Source organism: Erpetoichthys calabaricus, chromosome 1 (genome assembly GCF_900747795.2).
Source record: "Erpetoichthys calabaricus chromosome 1, fErpCal1.3, whole genome shotgun sequence".
In the NCBI taxonomy this organism is placed as follows: domain Eukaryota; kingdom Metazoa; phylum Chordata; class Cladistia; order Polypteriformes; family Polypteridae; genus Erpetoichthys; species Erpetoichthys calabaricus.
In genome coordinates, this window is record NC_041394.2 from 335415924 (window position 1) to 335443650 (window position 27727).

The 27727-nt window shown below is 38.9% G+C and overlaps 1 protein-coding gene across 2 annotated transcripts; it reads right to left on the minus strand.

Moving 5' to 3' along the window:
* Window positions 1-81: 81 nt before the first annotated feature.
* On the minus strand, window positions 82-27636 carry LOC114664859 (uncharacterized). 2 transcript variants are annotated; one of them, XM_028819157.2, is made up of 5 exons: window positions 27513-27636; window positions 26734-26861; window positions 19754-19826; window positions 10257-10305; window positions 82-6143 (listed from the first exon to the last, which is right to left on the minus strand). In XM_028819157.2, the coding sequence occupies exons 2-5, from the start codon at window positions 26837-26839 to the stop codon at window positions 294-296; spliced, it is 6078 nt and encodes a 2025-aa protein (XP_028674990.2). In that variant the 5' UTR covers window positions 26840-26861; window positions 27513-27636; the 3' UTR covers window positions 82-293. The 2 variants fall into 2 exon arrangements, with proteins under 2 accessions (XP_028674990.2, XP_051780782.1); XM_051924822.1 differs by lacking the exons at window positions 10257-10305; window positions 26734-26861; window positions 27513-27636 and having other exon boundaries at window positions 19754-19828.
* Between the last annotated feature and the right edge of the window lie 91 nt (window positions 27637-27727).

Sequence of the window (27727 nt, forward strand, 5' to 3'; positions counted from 1 at the left end):
TAATAAGGTGCACATTTCTTTAATTTACATAACAATATACTGTAGAAAGTTTCATTAAGCGTAAGAGCCATTGCTAATATATCAGATTGAATAATTTTATTTGAGACCCATGTAACATAATCCAAAATCTTTGTTTCAGACTCTTTAAACATGATTGCCATTGAAAGACATGTTTCATTTCATAACAGAATATGGTCAAAATGTCCTGCGGTAATATTAGTGTTACATCCGTATTTGTAATTATGTCTTACATTCTTAAAAACAAAGTTATAATTTTGCTATATTTCACATAGCTAACAGGAGTTTCTATAAAATGAATTCATGTTATATGTATTATCCAGCTTGATTAGAATATTTCTGTATGCACAGCTTTTAAACCAGTTCTTCATCAAAAGTGGACCAAACAAATTGATTTTCCCCTTAGCCTTCACATGTAACACCAAATCAAGGCCATTTTTCTCCACTTCAAAATCTTGCATAGTGAAGGAATCCACAATGATTAGGTCAATATTTTGGTCTGTTGAGAAATTGTCAATGATCTTTAATCCTGATGCCCCAGCTAAGTAATAAATGTCATGTCCGTTTCCTCCACTCAAGAAGTCATCTCCATCTAAAGGGACAATAATATCATTTCCATGGTCTCCACTCAAGAGATTGTTATTGTTATTGCCTATCAGTATGTCATTGTAGCTGGTACCAAAGGCATTTTCTATATCAAAATATAGGTCACCATCACCATCTGCGCCCATTCCATATCCAGTATCTAGGTTGACCATCACACCGGTCTGCTTCTCATGATTCCCAGAAAATAGCAAGGTATCGATTCCCAGCCCACCATGGATTCTGTCCTTGCCTTGTCCTGGGAAGATTACATCGTTCCCGCTTCCACCAAGGATCCAGTCATCACCATCTCCTCCATGGATTTCATCATCCCCTGGCCCACCCGATAAATAATCTGTTCCATCTTTTCCATGAATTGTATCATCCCCCTCATTCCCATGTATGTAGTCTGATTTATCACCACCTAGAAGTGAATTACTCAGCTGATTACCAAATATTACATTTGGATGATATTTGTTACCATGGACAGATGTAACAGAGGAGAAAGGACCAGTTGTGAGGTTCAAGTGCTGATCCTGAAACATCTCCATGTCTATATTTAAAGGAACTGCATTATAAGACTTAGAGTCTGACAGAGTAAATGTCACACCATCATTACTCACGATTGCTAAATGCTGATATTCTGCTTGGCCCGAGGCATAACTTGCTAGAAGACATGTCAGATTTCTAGATGACAACAGAACATCTTCACCTTTTAGCGTAATGGATATTTCGCTAAATTTAGCTCCAAATTTTAAGATGTCAATTTTTAAGTCTTCGGCATAATTATTAATTAAGTATTGATCTCCTTTTACTCCATTGAGCACATAAGTATCTCTTCCATTGACCCCCTGCATGAAGGCATTTCCTTTCCTTGGGTCGATGTAATTGCTTTGGTCATTGCCAAATATCTGGTCATCTGCTGGAGACCCTATAATTGTTCTTGTATCAGACAAATCAACTGGAGTTGCATTAATCAGATTGACTTTTTCACGGGAATTTGATTTATCAATAATCTGCACACGAGGAAGTATTTTGGAATTATTAATCTCAAGTATAAACATGATACCATCTTTGGTCTTAATCAATAAATGCCGGTAGTCTTCTGATTGTAACCAATTTACCAATAGAATATCACAGCCATTTTGCCTATGATGTTGAATCACGATGTCCTTACCTGATTTTAAAAACTGCAAGTCATTAAAGTCTGAAGAGAGTAATAAAACATCCTGCTCCCTGCTGCTGTCAAAGTTGTTAAGTTTAATTGTTTTTCCATTTTCCTGGCATTGAACCACATATGTATCACTTTGTCCTCTTCCCTCCAGATAATCTCCGCTCCCTCCAGTTAGAAAATTAGCTTTACTATTTCCATAGATTTTGTCCTCATATGGAGATCCTATAATGGCTACGATGTTGTCACTTCCATCTAACGATTCCAGGTCTACAATGACTCCTTTGGGAGAATCCGTGTAATCTATTAAAAGTCCTTCGATACTGCCAGGGTCAGTCTTGTTTGAAATTTGGAATGTGTAATAGTCTCTGGTCATAAAAACTGCATGCTGCCACCTCCAGTCACGTCTCCAATTTTTCAAAATAATGCAACTTGTATTTCTGGAAAATTCATCCAATAACATAACATCCAACCCTTCACCAGATTTCAAACGGAGATTGTGGAAATCAGAATCGATTTTCACCACATCAGTTTCAGCATCTGAGGCAAAGTTGTTGAGAACATTACAGCTGTCATCTGCTGCTATGAAATAAATATCTTTTCCTTGCCCTCCCTCAAGATAGTCTGCACCCAGTCCTCCTGATATAACGTTAGGTAGATCATTGCCAATTATGGTATCATCAAATTTGCTTCCGGTACAACCGATGACATTCTCAAATGGCTTATTCCGTAACTTGACAATTTTCGCCTTTGGCCAAGAAGAAAAATCCAAAGAAATTATTTTAATATGAATGTAATTATCAGGTCTAGTTTCCCCAATCTGAAATGTATATGACTCTGAACTTTCAAATTTCATATGTTTATATTGTTCTCCCAGAAACCAATTTTTAATTATCACATAGTGACTGTTTGTATAAAATATCATCAGATCATTTCTCAATTTTTTTGCAGAAATCTCTTCAAAAGGGACATTAAAAATCATAAGATCTGTGAAGCCATCTTCTGCTAGATTGTCAATGACTATATTTCCACCAGTTTCTGGAATATAATACACGTCTTGGCCATTTCCTCCTTGGGTGAAGGTTCTCTGCGGACCCACATAGAAGACATCATTACCATTTTGTCCATAAATGTTATACTGATAATTACTCAGCGTATATTTAAAACCTTCCGGTAGCTTCTGTACTGTGTAAAAGTGGTTTGCTTTTGAGTTTCCCCTGTAGGTGCCAAACAAAGTTGTCTCGTCATCCTTGTAGCCACTAATAATGTCTGCACTGTAAACAGGAATGAAGAACAGCATTGTCTCTGTCTTCTTGGTTAGCTGGAAATGGCTTGATTCACCTACTCCTAACACAATGTCATTAACTTCACAATCCAGGCTGAGACATTGTGTTTCTTCAATTCTTGCTTGACTGACTGGATCATGCATGGCTATAGTCACACAGTTCTTATCATCTAGTTGTACTTCAAAAGCCCCACCTAAAGAAGAATATTTCCCTGCCGTGAAATCAATTGTCTTATAGCAGCCACCTTCCTTCCTTTCTTCTATAATTTTATAATAATTTTCAGAGTGTTTCAGCTCCTCAAGAAGTGCCTTGTCTTTAATGTGTTGCTCACGAAGCTTGGGAATTCTCCAAGCAAGGCTGATAGCAGCAAACTGGGACCAAACATCATAAACAGTTACGAGGACATCTATTGTGCCAAGGCCAATTCCCTTCATAACAGCACAGAATCGCTCCTCGCCAGTGGCGTCTGGGGGGAGTGAGTCAATTTCATATTTAATTTCGTGGTAAAACGAGTCAATGCCAAGTCGAATGATTATCAAGCCAAGAACCACAGGCTCTAGTTCAGGTCCTGCCAGGCTTGTTAAAAGGATTGTGGTGTCAAGTGCAGCATCCGCATAACCAATTGGACTTGCTTGCTTAAGGTCTTCGTAAATATTAAATCCTGTAAACATTATGGAAATTAATGGAACTGATTCGGCCAGAACACCCACTTTCGAAACCCCACTTAAAAGTTTTTCAGCTGCTTCGTTTTCAAGGTTTTGTGCTATCCTCGTCAAAGCCTGATCTGTTGATTTCTGGAGCATTTTAAAAACTGCCTTATTGACTTGGGTGAGCTCTCCGACTCCGTGAATTCCTTGAGCCAGTGAGATTCCTCCTTCTACATTTCTGCCTTGATGAAAAAAGTCTTTTGCTGCTTTGAATCCCATAAGGGTACCATAGATGCCAAGGACATTGCCGACTCTGCTCACTGCACCAGGTTTCTCAGTAAAACCTCCTTCAAGATTATGGAGTTGAGCCTCTAGTGTGTCTTTGGAGCTCAAAGTGATATCGCTTATTTCTTCTGTGACTTGTTTGGTGACTCGTACATCTCCAGATCTTTTCAGTCTCATTTTTAACACATTTCCCTCCACTTCAATGGAGTCTGCCACAGGCTCATACAAAACATTGTCTTTTTTGCTATGCTTGTCAATAACTTGCTGCATTTCTTTAATAAACCTAAATTTTACCTCAGAATTTTTAATGGCCAGCCGTGGCTGAAAAGCCTTTTCCAAAATCATATCTTTCATTGTGAAAATTTCTCCTAAGGATCTTAATTGTGTGCTTGGCTTCCATTTAATATTTGGAGAGTCAGCCAATTCTGAAGGCAAAGTTGGAATTATATCATTGTCTATTATGGTTTGCATTTCATTATTAGTCATTGGTCTTAAACCTATTTCATCATATTGTCGGAAAATGAACTCTAGGGTATTTCTTATTTTTATACTTTTAAGCCAGTTATATAAAACACTACGACTGAGAGTTGTTATCTTTTCTTTTGGCTCATAGTTATTCCCTATTTCTGTGTGGATTGTGCTCCAAGAACCCCCTCTTGTCATAGGATTAAGACTTCGAAATTGTTTCCAGTTTGGACTAAAATCCCACAGCATTCTATTCATTAAATGTGTTTGAGGATTTCTTATAACTTCTGACACATGAGTGGCAATAACAGCCATAGCATCATACACGTTCAAATTTGAAAATTGGCTTGCCAGCTCAGTATTTTGCCCTTGCACCCACATTTTTGCCATGTTAACAAATTCATCAGGATGACCCATTTGTGTATCAAAGCTGGGATAATCCACGCTATGCTTGTCAGGAAGCGCTATATTATTGTCAAGTACGCCATAAGACTCTATGTAAAAATTTTCTAAATTCATTTTTAGGACGTAATTTCCAAACTGAAAGTAAACATTCCTGTTTTTTAGACTATTTGTTATTCCGTAATACATATGTCTAATGTCGACATCTGATTCTATAACATTTTTAATATTTTTCCAGTTCTCATTTACATCATCATTAATTGCAATTCCTTTACGTGACAATAAGTCTTTGTTTTTTTCTACCATTATCATGTTTTGTCTCTCCGTTAGACTCTCCTCAGTTAAGTCTTGTATTTGGTTTAAAAGGTCATTTATGCTGTTTATTGTTCTTACTCTTACTTTTTCTGTCACTCTAACTCCATCATCTGTAAGGGTTATTACATCTCTTTCTGAAATTTCTGGACTAGTGGGATGCTTTTTTGCATTTTCAAATATCTGTCTGGTTTTTATGGCCAGTATGTCATCTGTCTGCTCAGGATTCAAATTGCAATAGGATTTTTTACTTCTGTCAAACATTTTAAATTGGTAATTGACCAGTCCTTCTGGCTCACTAGATGTTTCCCCCATCCATATCCATCCCTCATCTTGTCCCACTGAGGTCTGAACCTCCTTCAGCCGATTATCCTCCCCCAGCTTCGCCATCAGTTTGTGGTCAGACTTGTGTCTCAGCCAGTTGTCCTCACCTCTTGTTACTTTTTCTCCAGTTGGTAGAACTGCAATTCCAACTTTGAAAGCGGAGATTCTGCCAACTTCTAAATAATTTTCACGCAGGTGGATAAGAAAATCTTCTGCAAATTTCCATCCCTCATTCCCAGCACCAGTGCCACAGGAGAGCAATGTTATCATTTTGATTGACTTTGACCTGAAGTGTAGAGGGGAATTTTGATTTTTAAGACTAAGGATGACTTTAGAAAGTTCATCAGCATTTAGACCATTGATTCGTATCTCATCGGCCACAGATCCATGTCCGATAATGACCAGTTTGGAGTCCTTGGACACATCAAGGTGGTTTTGGCGTGTGCTTTTAACCAAATGAATGGCATTGTCCCGCCACTGTAAAAGAGTTTTTTTGGTCCCAGTCTTATGGTATTCTTTTTCGTAATAGTCTTTACCAGCTTGCACTGCGACTTCATCTTCTCCTAAGACAAGAATGACCCTGTGGTCAGTACTGTCCATAACAGGTAGGTCTTTTGCTGCTTTTCCTTCTTCCAAGACAATGTTTAGTTTCTGAATAGAGAAAAAATGCAGACATTTTCAGATTATTTTAAAACTTGATTAAGTGAGGAGAAAAAGTGTCTCAACATAATGTCTCAATACAAAGTGTTTTTAAACAGTAATGACACTTTGTTAATAAATAATGTATAAACGTATACACTTAAGCATACAAGTAATGAAGAAAAAGACACCATGTTTAATGTCCAGCTTCTTGGTTCTACCTGCTTTTTGTCTGTCTCTATCGACTCATTCCATGTTAGTGTTATAGGTGCAGACATTGCTATGTAAAGAAGTTTAGACAACAAACAGACTAAACATATAAGAGCTTTGAAAGAGGTATGTTAGAAGGCACTAGATTCCCTGTCATAATTATACTAGATTTGAACAACAACTTGCTTGGTTTTCACCTACACTCTTAAAAATCACTTTGTGGTTCTTTACTGGGTTGTATGGATCACCATAGTACTATTGCATGACTAATTCTGGGATTAGTTCTTTACATTTGAAGTTAGTTCATTGTGTTTTGAAAAACTTTGCAATATGCAGAAAAACATTCAAAATCTTTCATTTATGGTGGTCTGCAGGACACTAACAGCTTAATTAAAACTGGACTCAGTCTGTGTTACTGGACGTATTCAGCGAGACCCATTGGTATTTCACAAATCTGTTACCATCTATTCATGGTTATTCATTGTATAGCGCTTGTTACTGATCTAAATAAATGGATGGGTCTTTCAGGAACCAAAATGGTTCCCCTGTTGCACTGCTCTGAAGAACACACTCTGAAAATTCTGGAAATAGCAAGCATCAGTTCACAAAAGTGAAGACATCAGCAGTAAACACAAAGACATGAAGTGACATCAAAACCCAGACAAATTAGTTGTCTCAAGCTAAACAAACTGGGGACAACTGAGAAGCAATACAGCTCACACTGACTTGTGACTTGTACTGACTGACAAGGAAAATCAGTAAAAAAGTCAAAGAGGAAAGACCAGGAGAAAAGATGTGGTCAGAAAACAAGAGAAAATAGACAAATCACAGCCCCAATCAAAGTTAAAAAGAGACAGTGAGGTAAATTCAATACCAGAAGTCACAAAAAGAAATTTCATATTGTTGCTAAGTTTTAAGCAATCTTGAATAGTCCTTTATACGGTCACTTCCTGTTCATGAGTTGTATCATTAGGGCATGACTATGCACAAAATCCTAAAATGGCAGCATTTCAGACCTGTGCCACCACCATCTACTCAAAGCACCGTGATGTTCCAGCATTGATGGATTAAAAGCCAGAAGTCTGCATGACCATCATCATCAAGTCCTTCTGTGAGAACCCTAAATACAAAGAGGACTATTTCATTTATGTTAGGTAGAATGCCCAGAGGAGACTGGGCGGTCTCGTGGCCTGGAACCCCTGCAGATTTTATTTTTTTCTCCAGCCGTCTGGAGATTTTTTTTGTTTTTTCTGTCCTCCCTGGCCATCGGACCTTACTCTTTTCTATGTTAATTAATGTTGTCTCATTTTAATTTCTTACTTTGTCTTTTATTTTTATTTTCTTCATTATGCAAAGCACTTTGAGCTATTTTTTTTGTATGAAAATGTGCAATATAAATAAATGTTGTTGTTGTAAACATAATGCAGCTGAAGAAATTAACAACTTTTAAAGGTGGTTTCCTAGCACAAAATAAATACAAGTATAACTGTAATAGTTTAACATGTCCTCAGGTGAAGCCCACTGATTTAACAAGCTGATTAAGAAGGCAAAAGAGAGAATTAAAACAAAACTGAGTGTGATTATGAACAAAGCTACACATCCTTTCTGTGACACAACAACACGGAGGACTTTCAGCCAATAAATCACTCAGCAGAATTGCGACAAGAAACGCGACACGCGACTTGGGGTCCAGCAATATGCCTGCATAATTCCTCATTGGGACTGCTCAGAAGATTTTATTTCTTCTTATTTGTAATCATTGAGTTTATTTTAGGTAGTTTGTTGTTTCTAAGGTGGCCATGATAGATTGACGATCTAGCTCTGTAAAGAGGATCACTTGTGTTCTGTTTTGTATGATGTATTTACACCATTTTTGACACCCACTACACACTCAACTAATCTGGAAGTGGATCTCTCTCTCTCTCTGAATTGTCTTTCTCAAGATTTCCTTCATTTTTTTCTCTACAAGTGTTTTTTACTGGGGAGTTTTGTCTTCCAATCTTTGCTTCCATTTGGGAGACAGGCATCATCCCAACTGCCTGGATAACGGGACATGTCATCCCGATGTGGAAAGGGAAGGGTGATCGCCTGGAATGCAGCAACTACAAGTGGATAACACTGCTCTCGGTGCCGGGTAAGGTCCTTGCTAGTGTCATCCTCAATAGGATCCGTGATCACTTGTTCACCTACCAGCGACTGGAGCAGTCTGGTTTTATGCCTAAGAAGTCTACCATCGGCCACATCCTGGCACTAAGAGTTCTCATACAGTGAAAACATGAATATCGGTAGAGTTTCCGTTCAGCCTTTGTTGATCTTCGTAAAGCATTTGACTCAGTTGATCGAGCTGCCCTGTGGGACATCCTGACACTTTGCGGGATCCCCTCGAGGTTGAAGGATGTCATGGCCGGCCTGTACACTGGTACTGTGAGTGCTGTGCAGAGTGGAGGCAGAACCTCTGTGTTTTTCCCAGTTGATTCTGGGGTTCATCAAGGGTGTGTTCTACTCCTACTCTGTTCAATGCTTGCATGGACTGTGTGTTGGGAAGGATCATGGGGTCCAGTGGCTGTGGGGCATCTGTTGGTGAAGAAAGAGTCACGGATCTTGACTCTGCTGACAATGCTGTGATCTTCGTGGAGTCAATGGAGGCTCTGATCAGGCCTCTCGAGAGACTGAGTGAGGAGTCTGAGTGTCTGGTCTTGCGAGTGTCCTAGATAAAAACCAAGATCCAGGCTTTTAATGACCTCTTGGGCACAGCAATCAGCAGTGTGTCTGTCTGCACAGAGAGAGTGTCGACCTTGTTGAGAGGTTTACTTACCTTGGCCGTGACATTCATGTCTCTGGTGACTTTTCCTATGAAGTCAGTAGACAGATTGGGAGAGCATGGGGTTGCTAGAAAGGGGCTTGTGGTTTTCCCAATATCTATGCAAAAGGACGAAGGTCCAAGTCTTTTGAGTTCTGGTGCTTCCTGTCTTGATATATGGTTGCGAGACATGGACGCTGTCCAGTGACCTAAGATGAAGACTGGACTCCTTTGGTACTTTGTGTCAAATGAGCAGTTGCTCCTGGAGTCCCAATTGAGGCACATTAACTGCATTTTTAGGGAGCGTCAGCTACAGCACTATGGCCATGAAGCGCGATTCCCCGAGGGTGATCCGGCTCACAGGATCCTGATTGTTGAGGACCCGAATGGTTGGACCAGACTAAGGGGATGCCCACATAAGACTTCGTTGTGGGAGATTCGATGGTCATTTCCAGAGGCAGGGACTGGACCATGTGTCTGCCTGGGGAGGTTGCCAAACCAGGATCCTGAGCTGTTTCGTCATGTGTTGGGTGCAGCAACACGCTGTATCACTCCATGCTCCCCAACCTGACCTGACCTGGAGTTTTGTCTTCTTAAGGTGTCAAGGCTGTGGAGGCAGCCAAAAAACAGGGCCTGCCAAAGCCCATTGAGGCATTCCGTGTGTGATTTTGGGCTATACATGAAATGATTTATGCTGTTGTTATTATTGTTTTTTTGTTATATTTGTTGAGCTTCTGTAAAAAAGCTAATTTCCCTCTTGGGACAAATAAACTGCCATTTAAAAAAACATAACTCAAAGATGGTCTGGCTTTGAAAAACAAATGATTAAGTTTGCTAATGCACCCTAATGTCATCCCATGCAGATCTCTTAACTTTTTTTGCCTTTTTACTGCCAGTGATGTCAATGCTGTTCATTTTTAGGGTGAGTTTGCACCTCTTTAACTGTAGTGTTTTTAACTTTATGTTTTTTGGATTCTAAACATACAAAAACAACACAAAATAACATGAATGGGAATGGTAAAATTATAATCTGCTTTTATACCTTTTGCAAAATTATCCATGAAAAAAAGAAAAGAAAAGAAAAGAAAAGGGGAGTTGCTGTATGTTAACTGTACCTGTAATTTTTCAGAGCCTGTGGCTTTGGGCAGTAGATTGTCCGCATAGCTGTGAAACAAAGAGAACAAAGTATATGAAAAAGCAGTCATTGTGAAAACCCTTTGATCCTGTAAGAGGTTAAATATGTTTGTATATGTTGGGTAATGTACATTCGTAATGAGTGTGACAGTGCCCTCAATAATGTTTGGGACAAAGACACATTTTTCCTTGATTTGCCCCAGGGACTGAAAGGCCTAGGACAACCTCCCCTGCTGATGACAGAAGAAACTTCACTATGGTAAAGAGAAAGCCCCAAACGCCTGTCTGACAGATCAGAAACAGTCTTCAAGGGGCCGATGTGTGTGCGTCGGAGACGAGTATCAGCAGAAAATTTAATGAGTAGAAATGCAGAAGACACACTGCATGGTGCAAACTACTAGTTAGCCACAAAAACAAGATGGCCAGATTACAGTTTGTGACAAAGAACTTAGAGAAAAGCCAAGCAAAATGACACCTTTTATTGGCTAACTAAAAAGATTACAATATGCAAGCTTTCGAGGCAACTCAGGCCCCTTCTTCAGGCAAGATGTAATCAGAAGAAGAAGAATGAATCAGAATCAGAATCAGAAGAATGAAGAAGGGGCCTGAGTTGCCTCGAAAGCTTGCATATTGTAATCTTTTTAGTTAGCCAATAAAAGGTGTCATTTTGCTTGGCTTTTCTCAACATTCATAATGGCTAACATGGTACAACACCCTAGTACTACAGATGACAAAGAACTTAAAAAAGAGCCTTCAGAGTTTGGGGAAAAGGTCTTGTAGACAGATGAGATGAAGATGAACCTGCATCATTGTGATGGCAAGAGCAACGTGTGGGGAAGAAAAATCCGCCCAAGATCCAAAGCAGACCACTTCATCTGTTCAACGTGGTCCTGGAGGTGTTGTGGCTTGGACATGTATGGCTGCCACAGGTCTTGGCACACTTTACTTCATTGATGATGGAACTGCTGATGGCAGTGTCACAATGAATTCTGAAGTGTGTCGAAACATCTGATCTGCTCAAGTTCCAGTAAATCAGCGTTTCTCAACCTTTAAGTATTTGCGACCCTTTAAGTATTTGAGTTTTCATAACAGTTTTAATCGTGCCCCCCTAAACCCCTTTTTGAAACCCTAATAAAATTTATTCCTATATTTTGTGCTGCCGATAAACTGCGACAAGTTTTTAAACTTCCCTACAAATAGCGGAATTACGCCACATATGGCAACATTTGCGCCCCCTTTTTTCACTTTGTACCCCCCTAGGGGGGCGCGCCCCACAGGTTGAGAACCACTGCAGTCAATGTCTCCAAATTAATTGGATGGTGCTTCATCCTACAAAAAAATAATGATCCAAACATACTGCTAAGGCAACACAGGATTTGTCAAAGCTAAAAATGAGAATATTCTTGAATGGATAAGCCAGTAACAGGATTTAAATCCAACTGAGCAGGCCTTCCATATGCTGAAGAGAAAGCTTAAGGCAACAAGCCACGAAACAAGCAGGAACAGAAGATGGCTGCATTAAAAATTTGGCAGAGCATCACCAGAGAAGATCCTCAGCACCTGCTGATGTCTATGAGTCTATGTGGGATATACGACAAAATCCTAAATGTGACGGCTTTAATAGACCTGCCATTGCTGTGTCCCAAACATTATGGTGCCCTGAAAGGAGGGGGCAGTGTAGAAAAAGTGTTGTCAATTCTACACAGTGTGACAAAATGTCTGTAAATACCCTTATATGAAAGTTTGCAATGTTCACTTTAGTCTAATCTGAACTGTTTGATGTTTAATCGGAAACTGTAGAGCAGAGGGGTAAATCAAGGAAAAATGTGTTGTTCTCCCAAATGTTATGGAGGGAACTGTATTATTTGTGTAAAATGTGAAATAACACACAAGATGGTTTGGCCACTTGCCATCTCCATCTCACTCGAAACAAATACCATGCCTGCTCATTGTCTGCATGAACTTTACATGTTTTTTTCATTTCTGGTAGGCTTTTCCTCAGACACTGGTAACACCCTTTTTGGCTACAATGTGCAAAGGTAGGGGCGGCACAGTGGCGCAGTGGGTAGCACTGCTGCCTCGCAGCTCGGGAGACCTGGGGACCTGGGTTCACTTCCCGGGTCCTCCCTGCGTGGAGTTTGCATGTTCTCCCCGTGTCTGCGTGGGTTTCCTCCGGGAGCTCCGGTTTCCTCCCACAGTCCAAAGACATGCAGGGTAGGTGGATTGGCGATTCTAAATTGGCCCTAGTGTGTGCTTGGTGTGTGGGTGTGTTTGTGTGTGTCCTGCGGTGGGTTGGCACCCTGCCCAGGATTGGTTCCTGCCTTGTGCCCTGTGTTGGCTGGGATTGGCTCCAGCAGACCCCCGTGACCCTGTGTTCGTATTCAGCGGGTTGGAAAATGTATGGATGGATGGATGTGCAAAGGTATGTTTGGAGAAAAAAAGGGTGCAGAATTCCAGGAATAGAACACTACTATGCATGGCGGTGGATCTATCAGGTGTTGGGCTTGTTTTGCAGCCAGTGGCACAGGGAACATGTCATTGGTATAGAGGGAAGAATGGATTCAAATAAATACCAGGAAATTCTGGAAGCAAACATCACACCATCTGTAAAAAAAGTTAAAGTTAAAAAGAGGAAGGGTCCTACAGCAAGATAATGATCTGAAACATCCCTCAAAATCTACAATGGAATACCTCAATAAGTGCAAGCTGACGGTTTTGCCATGACCCTCACTGTCCCCCTTCCTAAACATCATTGCAAATCTGTGGAGAGATCTCAAAAGAGCAGGGCATGCAAGACGGCCCAAGAATCTTGCAGAATTAGAATCCCTTTGCAAGAACAAATTTGCAACAAATACCCCAAGCAAAGTACTGACCATACTGGGTGACCAAATTTTTACTTCAGGCCCTTTTCATTTGTTTGGTATTTTGTACCTATGAATGGTGGAAATAAAGACTTAATCTTGCTTAAAATATTGAAGAAATGTGTCATCTTTAACTTTATGCCTTTTGGTGATCAATTCATCTTCTGCTCACTTAACTATCCACAGTAACAAATATTTTAACCAAGGGTGCCCAGACTTTTGCATCCAACTGTATAAATCAAAAACACAAAACCCCAATGCTTGAACTATTTACAAAAAATCCTCAGTTCACAAACAACTGTGATACAGAACAATTTACAAGAATCAAATCACACATTAACACCAATTATGCAGTGAGTTTGCAAGAATAATAAAATGTCCTATTAAATGTTTGTTGAAAAATATCACTAGCAAAACGTTAAAATCAAAGGGATGCAATACACTTAAGTTTCAAGAAAAACACCATCCATATCTTCTTCAGGCCAACAATGTCTTCTCCTCAATTCACCAGATGAAAAATAAAAAGACCTGCTTATGCTTTTCAATGTTCTTTTCACATTTCTTTCCTTTTGTGTTTTCATCTGTGATCCCTTGTGTCGTGCCAGTGTGAAAGTTGAATTTGAACCCTGGTTCGGTGCACACCGAGCAAGCAATGTAGGTGCGCTGTTAAAAAGAAATTGGCTACATTACATTTGGGTTTGTGCTGACTCTTACTCTTCTGAGCTTATGCTTAAAAACTGAGGTACTATTTTGGTATTTTTCTATGATAAAGGTTTGAGCTATTAAGAGAAAGGCAACTAAGTGACTGTATTATCTAATATAGAAGAAACAGCAAGGCTTCACAATATAAAACAAATACAGTTAAGAAAAAATGATCTTTTAGAGCAGTGGTTCTCAATCTGTGGAGCGGCCCCCCTAGGGGGGCACGAAGTAACAGAAAGGGGGGCGCGAAGATGTGAAAAAAAGAAAACAAGATTGAAACCAAAACAAATTAACTTAAACTACATTCTGATACTAGAAAAATAAATATAGAGTTAGATAAATGTCGATAAAAGTTAAGTAGGTATAATAAAATATGCATCTATGAAATATCCATCCATCCATCCATTATCCAACCCGCTGAATCCGAACACAGGGTCATGGCGGTCTGCTGGAGCCAATCCCAGCCAACACAGGGCACAAGGCAGGAACAAATCCCGGGCAGGGTGCCAACCCACCGCAGTCTATGATATATCATTAATTAAAAAAGAACAAATTGGTATTAGTGGGCTCCTTTCAAAAAAACCTTAGGGGGGCGCAATTAAAACTGTTATGAATACTTAAAGGTTGAGAAACACTGTTTTAGAGCATGCCTGCTGCTTGTTTTGGTTAGACTCAGTTTCCTGCTGACAGGCTGGTCGGGCTAAAAAGAAAATTTGAGGTTAAGCTGAAGGTTCAAGACGGAGTGGACATGCCGAGGCTCCATGCAGCAGGGCACTCTTAACACCTAAAGAGGTCAGGCACACTTAGGCCAATGGAACTGATGGACCTAGTGGACCTGGTCGGTTGTGACCATTTAAGTTATTTCCATTTGGAAAATCCTGTCACCAACTGAATGTAACCAATAATATTAAAGATCCTTTGCTTATACGAGGGGAAGTCAAAAAGTAAAGGGACATTTGAGAAAAGGGGCATTTATTCTAATGATAGAAATGTGAAACATACCTTATTTTTCTACATAACCTCCCTGGACTTTAATGCACTTTTCCCAACGTTTCACAAGTTTTTTGATTCGGTCGGAAAAAAAGTTTTTCAGTTGCATCTGCAACCAATTTTGCACCGCATCAATGACTTCTTCATCACTTGCAAATCTTCTTCCCCTTAGCGCTTCCTTTAATGGTCCAAACATATGAAAATCGCTTGGAGCCAGGTCTGGACTGTCTGAATAATGCGGGAATAAGAGTTACATGTTGTATAGAAGTGTTGGCGACTACACTCATTCAGCGCTGGATACAAGCAGTGTTACCAAACTCTGGAAAGAGAAATTAAAACAATCCCTTTACTTTTTGACTTCCCCTCGTATAATGAATTCCTTGGAACTGTGATCTGATCGATGAAGTGTATATAAAGGCACAGTACCAGTTCCTCTTTGTAACACTTACTCATTGCAAAGCCAGTGTTCATGACTCTTTGAGTGTATTACTTCTTGCAAGATATATGAAGTAAAGAAGACTGATTGACGTGTCCTCCTGCCTGTCTTTATTACCACCTCCAGTTATATAGTCTTCCACACTAGTCACAAGTATCCAGAGGGGATCTGCTGTATTGGTAGCATTAACAAAGGACCTACTATGTCCCTTCTGAATTGCCTACTGGCAATGTAAGCTTGAGTCAAACGTAAGAGGTCAACTACAAGCGAAACCTAAACTACAATTACCAGGAGTCATTAACCAGAAGTCATGTTGTCACCAAAACAGAGACGGTAAAACCATAAACATAGTTGAAAAGCAGAATTCTATTGTTCTGCCACCTAGAAGTTAAGATTTTATTCAATGAAAGGGTCAGGAAATGAAACAGTGAGTAAGACAGGCCAAGTTCAACACCAAAAAAATCAAATAACCATGATGTCTAACCCCAAACACTAAACCAAATTTTTATTTAGCAAACCTCAGTCAGAGAATTGCTAAAAAACACAAGTGAAGACAAATCACACTTAAAAGTCTTTGTAAATGGCATCTGCAATTTTATGCACCCAAAACTGCATGATGCTGACCTTTTATGCCTTTGATGTCACACGGTACACACTTCCGGTTGACCTTGCCTAACAATGGCAAAGCAAACAATCGAAAAAAGGTCCTCGAAAAATCAGTGCACAAAGGAATGCAAACTGACATAACATCATAATATGAATATTCTACAAATGTTTTGCATTATGAAATTAAAAAAAAAAAAAACAGCCAACATCTGTAATCAGAACATAAGTTTAATATGTCACTCTCCTCTGTACAAATATATTTTATAAATCTACATTTCTTTCTGCTCACATGCACAGAGCCAGATTTAGCAAAGGGGCTCATCATTTAGAACTGCTAGGCAAAGCATAAGACAAGACAGATAAAGACAGCTGGGGAAACGTGCAGTCAGACCGACAACAGTTGTATACTATTTTTCGTCTGTAAGAGTCAACATGAAATTGTATCCTCTTTGCCTTGTTTGGAATTGTATTATTCACCGAAGTGGGGGCCTGCACATGAAGAAAGAGTTTAAAGCCTTGAAACATTGCCATGCACACCTTTGAAGCCGACGGATGGATGGGAGATAACGTCATCCGATCCTGAAAATCCTTCCAATGCAGCGATGAAAATGGCAGACTCTACAAATGGGGCTCCCACCACCTGAAATGGGTTCTTGCCATTGGCTTCCTTCATCTGTTATACAGCATAAGCCGTCATTAAACAAAGCTAAGTTATTTTTACTATGTGATTTCTTACCGTTGTATCACTAAGGGAGGGATATCACCTTTTTGTATCATATCTATATAGATTCCGGTAATTTAACACGCCGCAATTACAAAAGAACTCATTCCAACATGGGAGCTAACACCCCCTGCTGGATACAACATCAGAAACAGATTCCTTGGTCTTCAGAATAATAATTTGATTAAAAGCTCACGGAAAACTCTTGGTGGCATATGGCTGCTTTCTAAAGATGCAATTACTCCGTTTTCCGTGGATTACCCTCATAAATCTCTCATCAAAGCCTCAACATTACTTTCTAAACAGTTGCTGATTTTTCATGGATCATTCAGGTCAACAGAATCATCCAAACTCTCCTCGTTCAAGCCCAGTGAAGAAAGCCCAGAAAACTTCGGTGGAAGCCACTATCAAAGTGATTTGGTTGTCAACCAATTGAAAGCTTTTGCCTCTGAGCAGAATGGTGTTTTAAGTGCAAACCTGAATGGGACAATCCAGAGAAAAATTTCCAACCTGCATGCCAACGTTGTAGAAATTAGAAATGAAGCATGGGTGGGGGTTGATTTGAATTTAGTTTTGTTAAGTTTTGACTTGATTGTATGGAATGTTATATGTTTTAAATAAATTCAATAAAAGATAAAAAAAATTAAAGAAATGAACAACAGATGTGGGCAGCATGGTGGCGCAGTGGTAGCGCTGCTGCCTCGCAGTTAGGAGACCTGGGTTTGCTTCCTAGGTCCTCCCTGCGTGGAGTTTGCATGTTCTCCCCGTGTCTGCGTGGGTTTCCTCCGGGCACTCCGGTTTTCTCCCACAGTCCAAAGACATGCAGGTTAGATGCATTGGCGATTCTAAATTGGCCCTAGTGTGTGCTTGGTGTGTGAGTGTGTGTGTGTGCGCCCTACGGTGGGCTGGCGCCCTGCCCGGGGTTTGTTTCCTGCCTTGCGCTTTGTGTTGGCTGGGATTAGCTCCAGCAGACCCCCTTGACCCTGTAGTTGGGATATAGCGGGTTGGTTAATGGATGGATGGATGGATGTTTGGCACAAAGAGGAAAAGCACCTTGGTTCCACACTCCCTCACACCATTGTTTCACAACAGCTCTCTCAACATTGGTGGGCACTCCATCTCTTTCCCACTTTGGGCTTCAAGTGGTATCAGCACACTCGGCGATTTGTTTGATGGAATTCGCTTGTATCTTTTTGGTCTCTGAAAGACAAATATTCTATTCCTCCTTCCTCCTTTTTTTTCTATTTATAGATAAAATCCATTCTCAGGATGTTGGAGTAAGTTTTTCTGCCCCCATTTCCAGCCACCCATTATTTGATTACTTTTTCTCACCCTCGCCTTCCACTAAACATTGGGATTAATAAAGTATCTATCTATCTATCTATCTATCTATCTATCTATCTATCTATCTATCTATCTATCTATCTATCTATCTATCTATCTATCTATCTATCTATCTATCTATCTATCTATCTATCTATCTATCTATCTATCTATCTATCTATCTATCTATCTATCTATCTATCTATCTATCTAAATGCATCTCTGTTCTTTACACTCAACTTCGTGACTACCGTAACTACATCTATCCCAGTCACTCAAAAATGGATCAAAGATCTTTCCTTATTAACACCATTGTGTTGGAATACTATCTCTCTATTATAAAAAAAAATCCTGCAGAGAAACAGTAGGGCATCAAGACGTGATCTTCACGTTAAGATCACCGAAGACACTTAAAAGACCCGCAAGACTAAAGAGATTGGCCACAGAGCGTCTCGCGATGATGTAGAACATGAGATTCTTGCAAGACATGCCCTACATACAACCAAATAAGACCACGGGCAGCAACACGCTCAGTCGTGTTTTGGCTTTGAGCACACACAGATCCAGGGCTCTCAGCGCATATAAAGCGTATAAGGACAATACGTTATAGATGAAACATAGACAACTAAGTGAAGAAGAAAGCAGCGCGGAAGAAAGAGACTCAAAAGCATTGGAGAGACAAAAAAGAAAAAGAATAATCTAGGTGCTAATTCAGAAAATAAGGAAAGTAATTATCAGCCCGGAACAAGTGGAATTGAAAAAAAAGCACGTCCAGAGCAGGTTAGAGATTATGAAAACAATGGAATTTGAAAGGCTCAAAAAAAAATGTTGGTGCGATACACATGTGGAAAAAGTTAAAGAATATGAAATGAGGAAAATTAGAAAGTATAAAAAAAAGAAAGTAAAGATTGCAGTAGCGTAAACAAATGGAAATTATTACTCGAAAAAGGGTAAATAATCACCACGGACCAGGTATCACTGAAAAAAAAGCAGGATAAAGCGAGGTCAGAAATAAAAGACAGAGTAGAAAACAAAGTAAAACATCATAAAGAAGGTTACAAAACAAGGTGGCCAAACACATGCAGAGCAGGTTAGAGATAATGAAAATTGGAATTCAAAAGCCTCAAAAAAAACGTAGGCGCGAAACACATGCAGAGCAAGATACAGAATATGAAAGCACAAAAAAATGACAGCGTCAAAAAAAGAAAGCAAACATCGCATTAGCACAAAGAAAGAGAAATTATTACTCGGAGAAATAACGAAAAGGCGAATAGAGATCGAATATATATGGACACAGGTGATATGTCAGAAGTATGTTAATATCGTAAGGCTTTGAAGTTTAAGTCAAAAGAATTTCAAAAACGGGGTTTACCTAACATGCATCTATTGGTTACTTTGCAAAAAAAAATTATTAACTGCTGATGATGTCTGTACTGAAATTCCAAACAGAGAAACCTATCCTGAATTATGGTACAAAGTCATTAAACACATGTCTCACTTTGGGACACAAAAGATTCCAAATACAGTGGACCCTTGACTTACGAACTCGATTCATTCGCGAGGGCTGGTTGTAACATGTAAAATGGATAAATACTGCTTAATTGTACAATCCTTCTAAATTTCAGTTTTTAAATTGAATGAGATAAAGTGTATTTAGAAATGAGGTAGTTAGTCAGTCAGTCAGTAAGTTAACTTTGAATTTTAAATATATAGATTTCATTATGAGCTAGGACATGCTTAACAAGAATAAATTACTTTGATTTGAATTGGCTTTAACACACACTCTATCTACACACTATTTAAGACTCCTTTTTAGAACAATTTGAATTCAATCCTTACCTTCTGGCACTTGCAATGAGCTTTTCAGCTTCATTGCTTTTGTCCACAAACTCCCTGAATTTAGAAGGAGGACCTAAAGAAACAAAAATGTTAGCAATGAGGAGCAGTAAAAGTAAAACTAACTAAGAAAACACAGGACACACGGTAACAAGAGTGCTATGTGATCTTTTCAGAGCACAAATGTTAACAGTCTGCTGACACTGAATGTGAGAGGGCAAATTGTTGCCTTTAAATCTATATAGATAGATAGATAGATAGATAGATAGATAGATAGATAGATAGATAGATAGATAGATAGATAGATAGATAGATAGATAGATAGATAGATAGATAGATAGATAGATAGATAGATAGATAGATAGATAGATAGATAGATAGATAGATAGATAGATAGATAGATAGATAGATAGATAGATAGATAGATAGATAGATAGATAGAACTATATTTGTCCCCTGGGGGAAATTTGACTTTTTACAGAAGCTCTTTAAATAAGTAAACACGTAAATAGATAAGTAAATAAATAATACTCACACACACTTTCATCTGAAAACACATCGGAATGACTATAAAGCAGGAAAATTCCAAAGAAAGAAAACTTGTGACTTGGCAGTCTTAGATAGATAGATAGATAGATAGATAGATAGATAGATAGATAGATAGATAGATAGATAGATAGATAGATAGATAGATAGATAGATAGATAGATAGATAGATAGATAGATAGATAGATAGATAGATAGATAGATAGATAGATAGATAGATAGATAGATAGATAGATAGATAGATAGATAGATACTTTATTAATCCCAATGGGAAATTCACAAAAAATCCATGCCCACGTTGTAAAAGTAAGTGTGTCCAGGGAACGAATCCACATAAAATAAAGTAATAGGAGTGATCAATAAATAAAAATAGAAAAATAAAAGTAGAAAAATACACATACACATACAGTCATACACGGAGCTGCTGAAAAGGCTGCCACTCACGGCGGCGCCGGATGTCACTATGTCTTAGTCACAATCAGGTATTAAACAGAGATTTTGCTGTTGGTGTAAAGGAGCCCCCATAATGTTTCGTGACACACTTCTACTGAGTGATTCATTGACTGAAAGTCCTCAGTGTTGGGGTGTCAGAGAAAGGATGTGCAGCATTGTTCATAACAACACTCAGTTTGGTTTTACATCTCTCCTCTTCTGCTCTCTCCTGAGGATCCAGTGTGGGTCCCATAACTAAGCCTACTGTTTTAATTATCTTGTTGATCGGGTAGGCCTCTTTTAAAGTGATGTTGTGAGCCCATCACACCACAGCATAGAAAATCGCAGTGGCCATCACAGAGTTGTTGAAGACGTGGAGGAAGTCATTTCTCACATTAACAGAATGCAGTCTCCTAAGGAAAAAAAGAGTCTGCTCTGCCCTTTCTTATGTAGTCCCTTTGTGCACTTGTAGAATTGGGCCACTTTCTACATGCAATCCCTGAACAGTGACCGGACATAAAAGCTCTTTGGTGTGGGTATTATCTGGTGATTGTTTGTGAAGATACCAATGCAGTGTGCTACCATCATTATACACTCACAGCGTGACACTGTTCACATGTATAACAACCATATTGTTATCAAAATAATTTGGACACAACCATGATAAAACAGTATCATGCAAAAAATAGCAAACAGTACTTATAACGTGAGAAACAGTAATTAAATAACATTCAAAGACTTTTAAATTAATCATACCCATTCTTGCTTTCATTTATTTTGCTAGTTCTGTTATAGCATCTGTATGCTTACTGGAGAGCAAAGCCATCCCTTTCTATATGCAGATGACCAGATGACCAATGTCGGTTCACAGACCTTTATGATTCAAGAGCTCTGCTGGAGAGCCAATTGGATTTTACATTTTTGCAACTTGGTTTATTTGACTTGAGCCAGATAACTCCCCCACAACTCTAATCTTAACCATATACTGTAACAGAGCACACCACGTAACATCACTAAAGTATAATGCAAAGAGACAACCTCCTCAATGGAGCAGAGCTCTGTTTGGGTTATTGCTGTTTTGTGAATCATTAAATTAATGTTGTTGATAGTTAAATGATCTCATAATTTTCTATTAATGAGATGGTTTCAAACCAACACCAGTCAGGAGCACAGAAATGAAAAAAATCGAAAGCATAAAGAAGCGGCTCATGCTGCACTTGAAGGTGCATTTTAGAAATTTAAATTTTTTTAACTTCCAGAAAGCTAGCTAATGCTACATCAATTGCCATTACACTAAAGCTAGTGTTTTTTGGATTAAGTATAATTTCAATATCGAGAACTTAAAAGATATTACCTGATGTTACAGTACCAAGCAGACACGTGGTTGTGGATTATTTATTACCATCAAATAGAGCTCAAGACCTACACATGTTGTTTAAGGCTGCTAATGTTAGTTGACATATGAATTGTTCTGAGTGTTTTTGTATTTAGGACATGTTTGTAAATTTCACCAACACACACGGCTCCCTGACTTACTAGCGGGTTATTGGCTGAATTGTGGGAAAGCACTACAAACAAGCAACAAAAAGAGCAATTGGCTCAGATTAACATCAACTGTTGGTTAATTTCATTGGCAGCTAGCATTACTGATTTAATTAATGCCTTATTGCTGTGCTGTAACTGGAAGGACAAAATTAAGTTTAGATAAATTCATAAGTGTAGTTGACATATTCATACATTCAGTTTTAAAAGATCTAAATATTCATCTTCATTTTCACTATTAAGCACATAGTAGTATTAGTAGGTTTTATTTTTTACTATTATTAGTTGTAATATTTTATGTATTATTATTATTAGTAGTAGTAGTAGTAGTTATATTTTATATTATTATCTTATTATTAATAATAGTAGTTATTATTATTATTATTAGTCGTAGTAGTAGTAGTGGTAGTAGCAGTATTGCTGTTATGCCACATGTCACAAGTGATGCTATGGCTGTAATAAAGAAAAATATCACACTGATAGACCATTATTATTATTATTATTATTATTATTATTATTATTATTATTATTATTACTAATTAGGCCTTCATTTACAAAGGAAACAAATCAATTGATATATTATCACCATTAAATACCATTGAAGTCCAGCTCTATGAGTCGCCCTCTGGATTGCAACAACCCTCCCAGTTACAAATTTTTCAAAGCTTAAGCTCATCTCAACATACTTCAGTTATCCATGACACAAGAATGTATAAGTAGCTTGGCTATCATCGACATCAACTCAGCCTCTGCACAGAAGCTGTCATGTGATGATTTCATAGATGACTTTATCCTCAGAAAATGTAGATGTGTGCTCTTGTGATAAGCAACAAAGAGACTGAAGAAATCCTTATTAATTCACTTTCAAATTTTGATTTTTTTTTATATTTGTATTTAACGTTACAAGTTATAGTTAAGTTTGTGAGGTGTGCTCTTTGTTTATTGACAGTATTATTTATTTATATATTTTTGGTGGATTTTTAGTTGGAGTGGGGGTGGCCCCAAGAAGATTCCACTTTTGTAGGTGCTCAGGTGACACCTGCTTCTCCCCATGGGCTTACTTTCCTGTTCTAGAGCCATCTCATGATCCTTCCTGCTGATGTTCTTCATGGCTCTTCTCCTCTGCCCAATGATACCAAGTGTTCTGAAAGCTCCATAGAATGAAGGCTCTAAAAAACCCTGCAACTAACCTTGATGGGCATACATCTTGCCTTCCATACCTATTTATGGATGTCCGGGACAAGATCCTTATACTTGGCCCTCTTCTTCTTGTTGGCCTCCTCCAGTCGGTCCTCCCATGGTACTGTGAGCTCCAAAAGAATGATAATGTTTATTCATTCTGAGGCAAGGAGGATCTCTGGCCTCATGGAAGTTAAGGTGATATGCCGTGGAAAGTCCAGTTGCCTCTCTTAATACAAAGAGAGCTGCTAGTCTTGAGGAGCTGCTAGGACTTCCATTGGCTTCTTGGTTCTTCCTCGTGGCTGCTCTACAGCCTTTACAAAGTTGCATACGATGTGAGATACAGAAATAACTGGACTGGGCTTGGGGCTTTCCTGGATAACTGTCTGGAGGTCGGACGGACGTACGTGAATCATAGAACTATATCCCCTTCTACACGCCCTCTCAAACCACTGGCCGGCTAGGTATATCGTATGAATAGCCCAGTCAGTATTTGCACAATAATCGCTACATAAGTTGCCGTGACAATGTTGGGTGAAAAAAGCGATACAAAACAAGACAACGCTACCGTGCACAATGCTTGTTCCTTTAAGCAGTTTTTGACTGACAAAAAACATTCTGGTCCTCGATCATCCACCCTATTTATCCGATTTAGCTCCCTGTGATTTTTACTTGTTCCCGAAAATCAAAAGTGACCTGAAGAGAACACATTTTTTATTTGTCAATGGATGAAGTGAAGACAGAAATGGCAAGCTTGTTGAAGAGCCTCAAGCAAAAAGGCTTCCAGCACTGTTTCAATCAATGGAAGATACATATGGAGCAGTGTAGAGATCAGAAGGGGCAGTATATAAAAGGTGACAATGTTTAGAATGCTGTAATTCATTAATAAATATTTTTTTTACCAATACAATTATTTTTGTGTCTCAACTCGTATGTTTATCTAACTGCAGTTAGACATATTCTTTGTCTTCTTTTAGTTCCCATGCAGGTAGTCTCTGCAACTACTTTCAACTAGTCTACATGTGTTTTGTGGACATTGAAAAGGCATTTGACCACATCCCTTGTGGTGCCCTGTTGGGGGTGGAGGGCGCTTTGTGAGTATGGGGATCTGGGCTATTAGGTCCTTGTACGACAGGAGTTAAAGTTTGCTTTGCATTGCTGACAGTAAGCCAGACACCCTGGTGTGTGTGTGCCAGGGCCGCCTTCTGTCAACTATTCTGCTAATAATGTTTATGGACAGAATTTCTAGGCACAGCTAAGGAGTGGAGGGTGCCTAGGTTAGTGACCTCAGGAACACATGTCTGCTTCTTGTGGATGATGTGGCCCTGCTGACTTCACTGGGCTGTGACCTCAGATATGCATGGTGAAGGTTTGTAATCAATTGTGAAGTGGCTGGAATGAGAATCAGCACCTCCAAGTTAGAAGTTATGGTTTTCAGACGAAAAAAGTGGAATGTCATCCCCAAGTACATGTGCTTCCTCTACTGGAGGAGTTTAAGTATCTTGGGATCTTATTTACAAGTGAGGTAAAAGGGAGTGGGTGATTGGCAGGCGGATTAGAGCAGTGTTTCCAGTCATGTGGATGCTTCACTTGGAAGTCATGGTGAAGAGAGAGCTGAGCCAATAGGCAAACCTATATGGCCACAAGCTGTGGGTAATGACCAAAAGAACTATACTGTGGATACAAGCGACAAAAATGAGTTTCCTTCGCAGGGTGTCTGGGCTCATCCTTAAATAAATGGGTGAGGAGCACTGACATTCAGGGAAGAGCTTAAAGTTGAGTCGCTGCTCCTCTGTATCTAAAGAAGCCAGCTGAGATGATTCAGGTTTCAGATTAAAATGCCTACTAGGTGCCACCCTGGGAGGGTGTTTCAGATATGTCCAACTGGGAGGAGACTTTGGCTTAGACCCATGACATGCTGTAAAGATTATATCTCTAAACTAGCCTGGGAACACCTTGGTGTCCTCCCCAGAGGAGTTGGAAGAGGTAGCAAGGAAATGGGATGTCAGGGCATCTTTGCTCAGACTGCTGCCCCAGTGACCTGGACCAGGATAAGTGGCAAAAATGAATGGATGGATGGGTAGTGTTGCTGCATAAGGGACCTGTAGTACTAGGGTGCTGTACCGTGTTAGCCATTATGAATGTAGAGAAAAGCCAAGCAAAATGACACCTTTTATTGGCTAACTAGAAAGATTACAATATGCAAGCTTTCGAGGCAACTCAGGCCCCTTCTTCAGGCAAGATGTAATCATAATGCATAAGGGACCTTAAATTGTGAAACACCTCTGTTTAGCTGTTCATTTTTGGGGTCCATCATAAAGTTATCCTCAGTTAGCACAAATGTCTTTTTAAAATAGACTTATGTAATGGGCTAGAAATTGGTATTTTAAAGAAAAGGACATTTCTGCGTGTTGCTTTTAGGAAAAAAAAACTCATGTCAATAATAAATGGAAAAGCCAATAGATGAAGGGACAATAGGCACCTTTTTGTTTGAGACTGGGATGAGTGAAAAGGCCAATTTTCTGAGTAATCCTGTTACAGGTTATTGTTGGTAGCCATCTACGAGGACACAGATATTTACCTCGCTCATAAAACAGTCACTGCTTTGATTGGTAGCTCATCAACTCACTGTGTAGTATTGTGATAACAGAACTACCTGCTTCCTTAGAACATGTTTGTAATTTCTTCCTTTGAAAATTAACAAGTCTGGGGATGTTGGTCTCTAATCAGCATATAGTTAGTAATAATACCATTGTTTACCAAGAGGAAATTGATATGTACCATTGTTTTAACTGATCATTATGCTGACATTGAAGTTGTCAGATATCTCTGAGTAAATGAAAATAATAATAAAAACAAGTAAGTATGGTCAGATATTCCTACCTGCTGCCTGTTTCTTTGATGCCTATGGCACCTTAATGCTGTGGCTACACCCTGCAGCAACATTGGCTCATACCTGGACCAGGTTCCACTTGGCCTAAGGTTGATAACACTTACCTTATAAAGTTAAAGGAAGGCAGAGGTATTTCTTCTCAGCATCATTTTTTTTCTTGACATTGTGGATTTTGTATGCTTTTCTCATGCATTTACTACTTTAAGATGTTTAAAGCTAAAGGCAAATGGTCCAGGGACAGCAGAAATTTGATGATATCAGTTTCTTTGTACTTCTAACAACTGTTTAGCTTTTAGAAGATTATTTTTCCTCTCTGGAATATGTCATTTAACAGTTTGATAAGTGTGTACATTTACATGCCAACAAAAAAATAAAATAAAATCAAACTGACCTCCGGGGCTGCTTCCATGTGGATCATCTGGATTTTTACTTGGTGGTGGAGAGCCCCCTGTTATTAGTATCCAAATCAGCCCAATTATCAACACATTCCACGACATGATGGATCCTTTCAGGCTACAGCTGTAATTTGTGTAAAAATGTGAAATTTAGGTGTAGCATTTATAATAAATGAAATTATCATTTTGTGAATGCCTTACTTTTTGTCTTTACTATATTCTATTCATGATTACCTGTGTTTACTTGAAGGGCTGTGTTGTGGCCAGGAATGCAAAACTGAATGTAACTGTACAAAAAAGGCATGCAATGAACAGTAATTTATTAATAAACAGTGATCCTATATCTCCATTTAAGAATATTTTGTAAGTGTCCCAAACTGCTTCAGTACTGCCAAAGAATTTTAAATTCTAACGTGGACCTCTGGCATGTTTTCACTCAATGCCTCCAGTGTGCTACTTTATGTCACTAAGGGGATATTAGCAAACTGGAAAGGTGTTCACAGTATGCCAGGTTAAGATATTACTGAAGAAAGATATTATTAAAATCAAATCTAATGTACAAAATCCAGAGAAAATCATTTAGTGTTTTCTTATTAAGCAACAAATTAAAAACACAGACATCTGACAAAACAAGGACTGTAATGTGGGAACAAAGGTCTCTCTGCAATACAATATATTTATAAAGATATAAATATGACCTGTCAAAGTGAAAGTTTACCTAACAGATCTAATACTGATATTCAGAAATATTAATAATAAACTAATAATAACTTACTGTTGTTTATTGCAGCAGCTGGTCACTTTATTTCACGCATCCCCCATTGTCTACTCTCTTCTAAATAATGTTAGCCTGCTGCAGTCTGATTGGTCAATTTCTTCACCTGCTTCCCGGGACACAGATTTAAAGTAAATACATCATGAACTTCAGACCTGCCATCTCTATTTATTAGACCCTGAATTTAGTCAAATATTTAACTGACCATGGAAGGT

Excerpts from the sequence above, each read along its gene's own strand:
- LOC114664859 (XM_028819157.2), bottom strand. The coding sequence starts at position 26,839 with ATGTCGTGGAATGTGTTGATAATTGGGCTGATTTGGATACTAATAACA. Across the intron at positions 19,827-26,733 it reads ACATGGAAGCAGCCCCGGAG|GTCCTCCTTCTAAATTCAGG; the intron begins GTCAGTTTGATT and ends TTGTTTCTTTAG. Across the intron at positions 10,306-19,753 it reads CTCATTGCAAGTGCCAGAAG|CTATGCGGACAATCTACTGC; the intron begins GTAAGGATTGAA and ends TTTGTTTCACAG.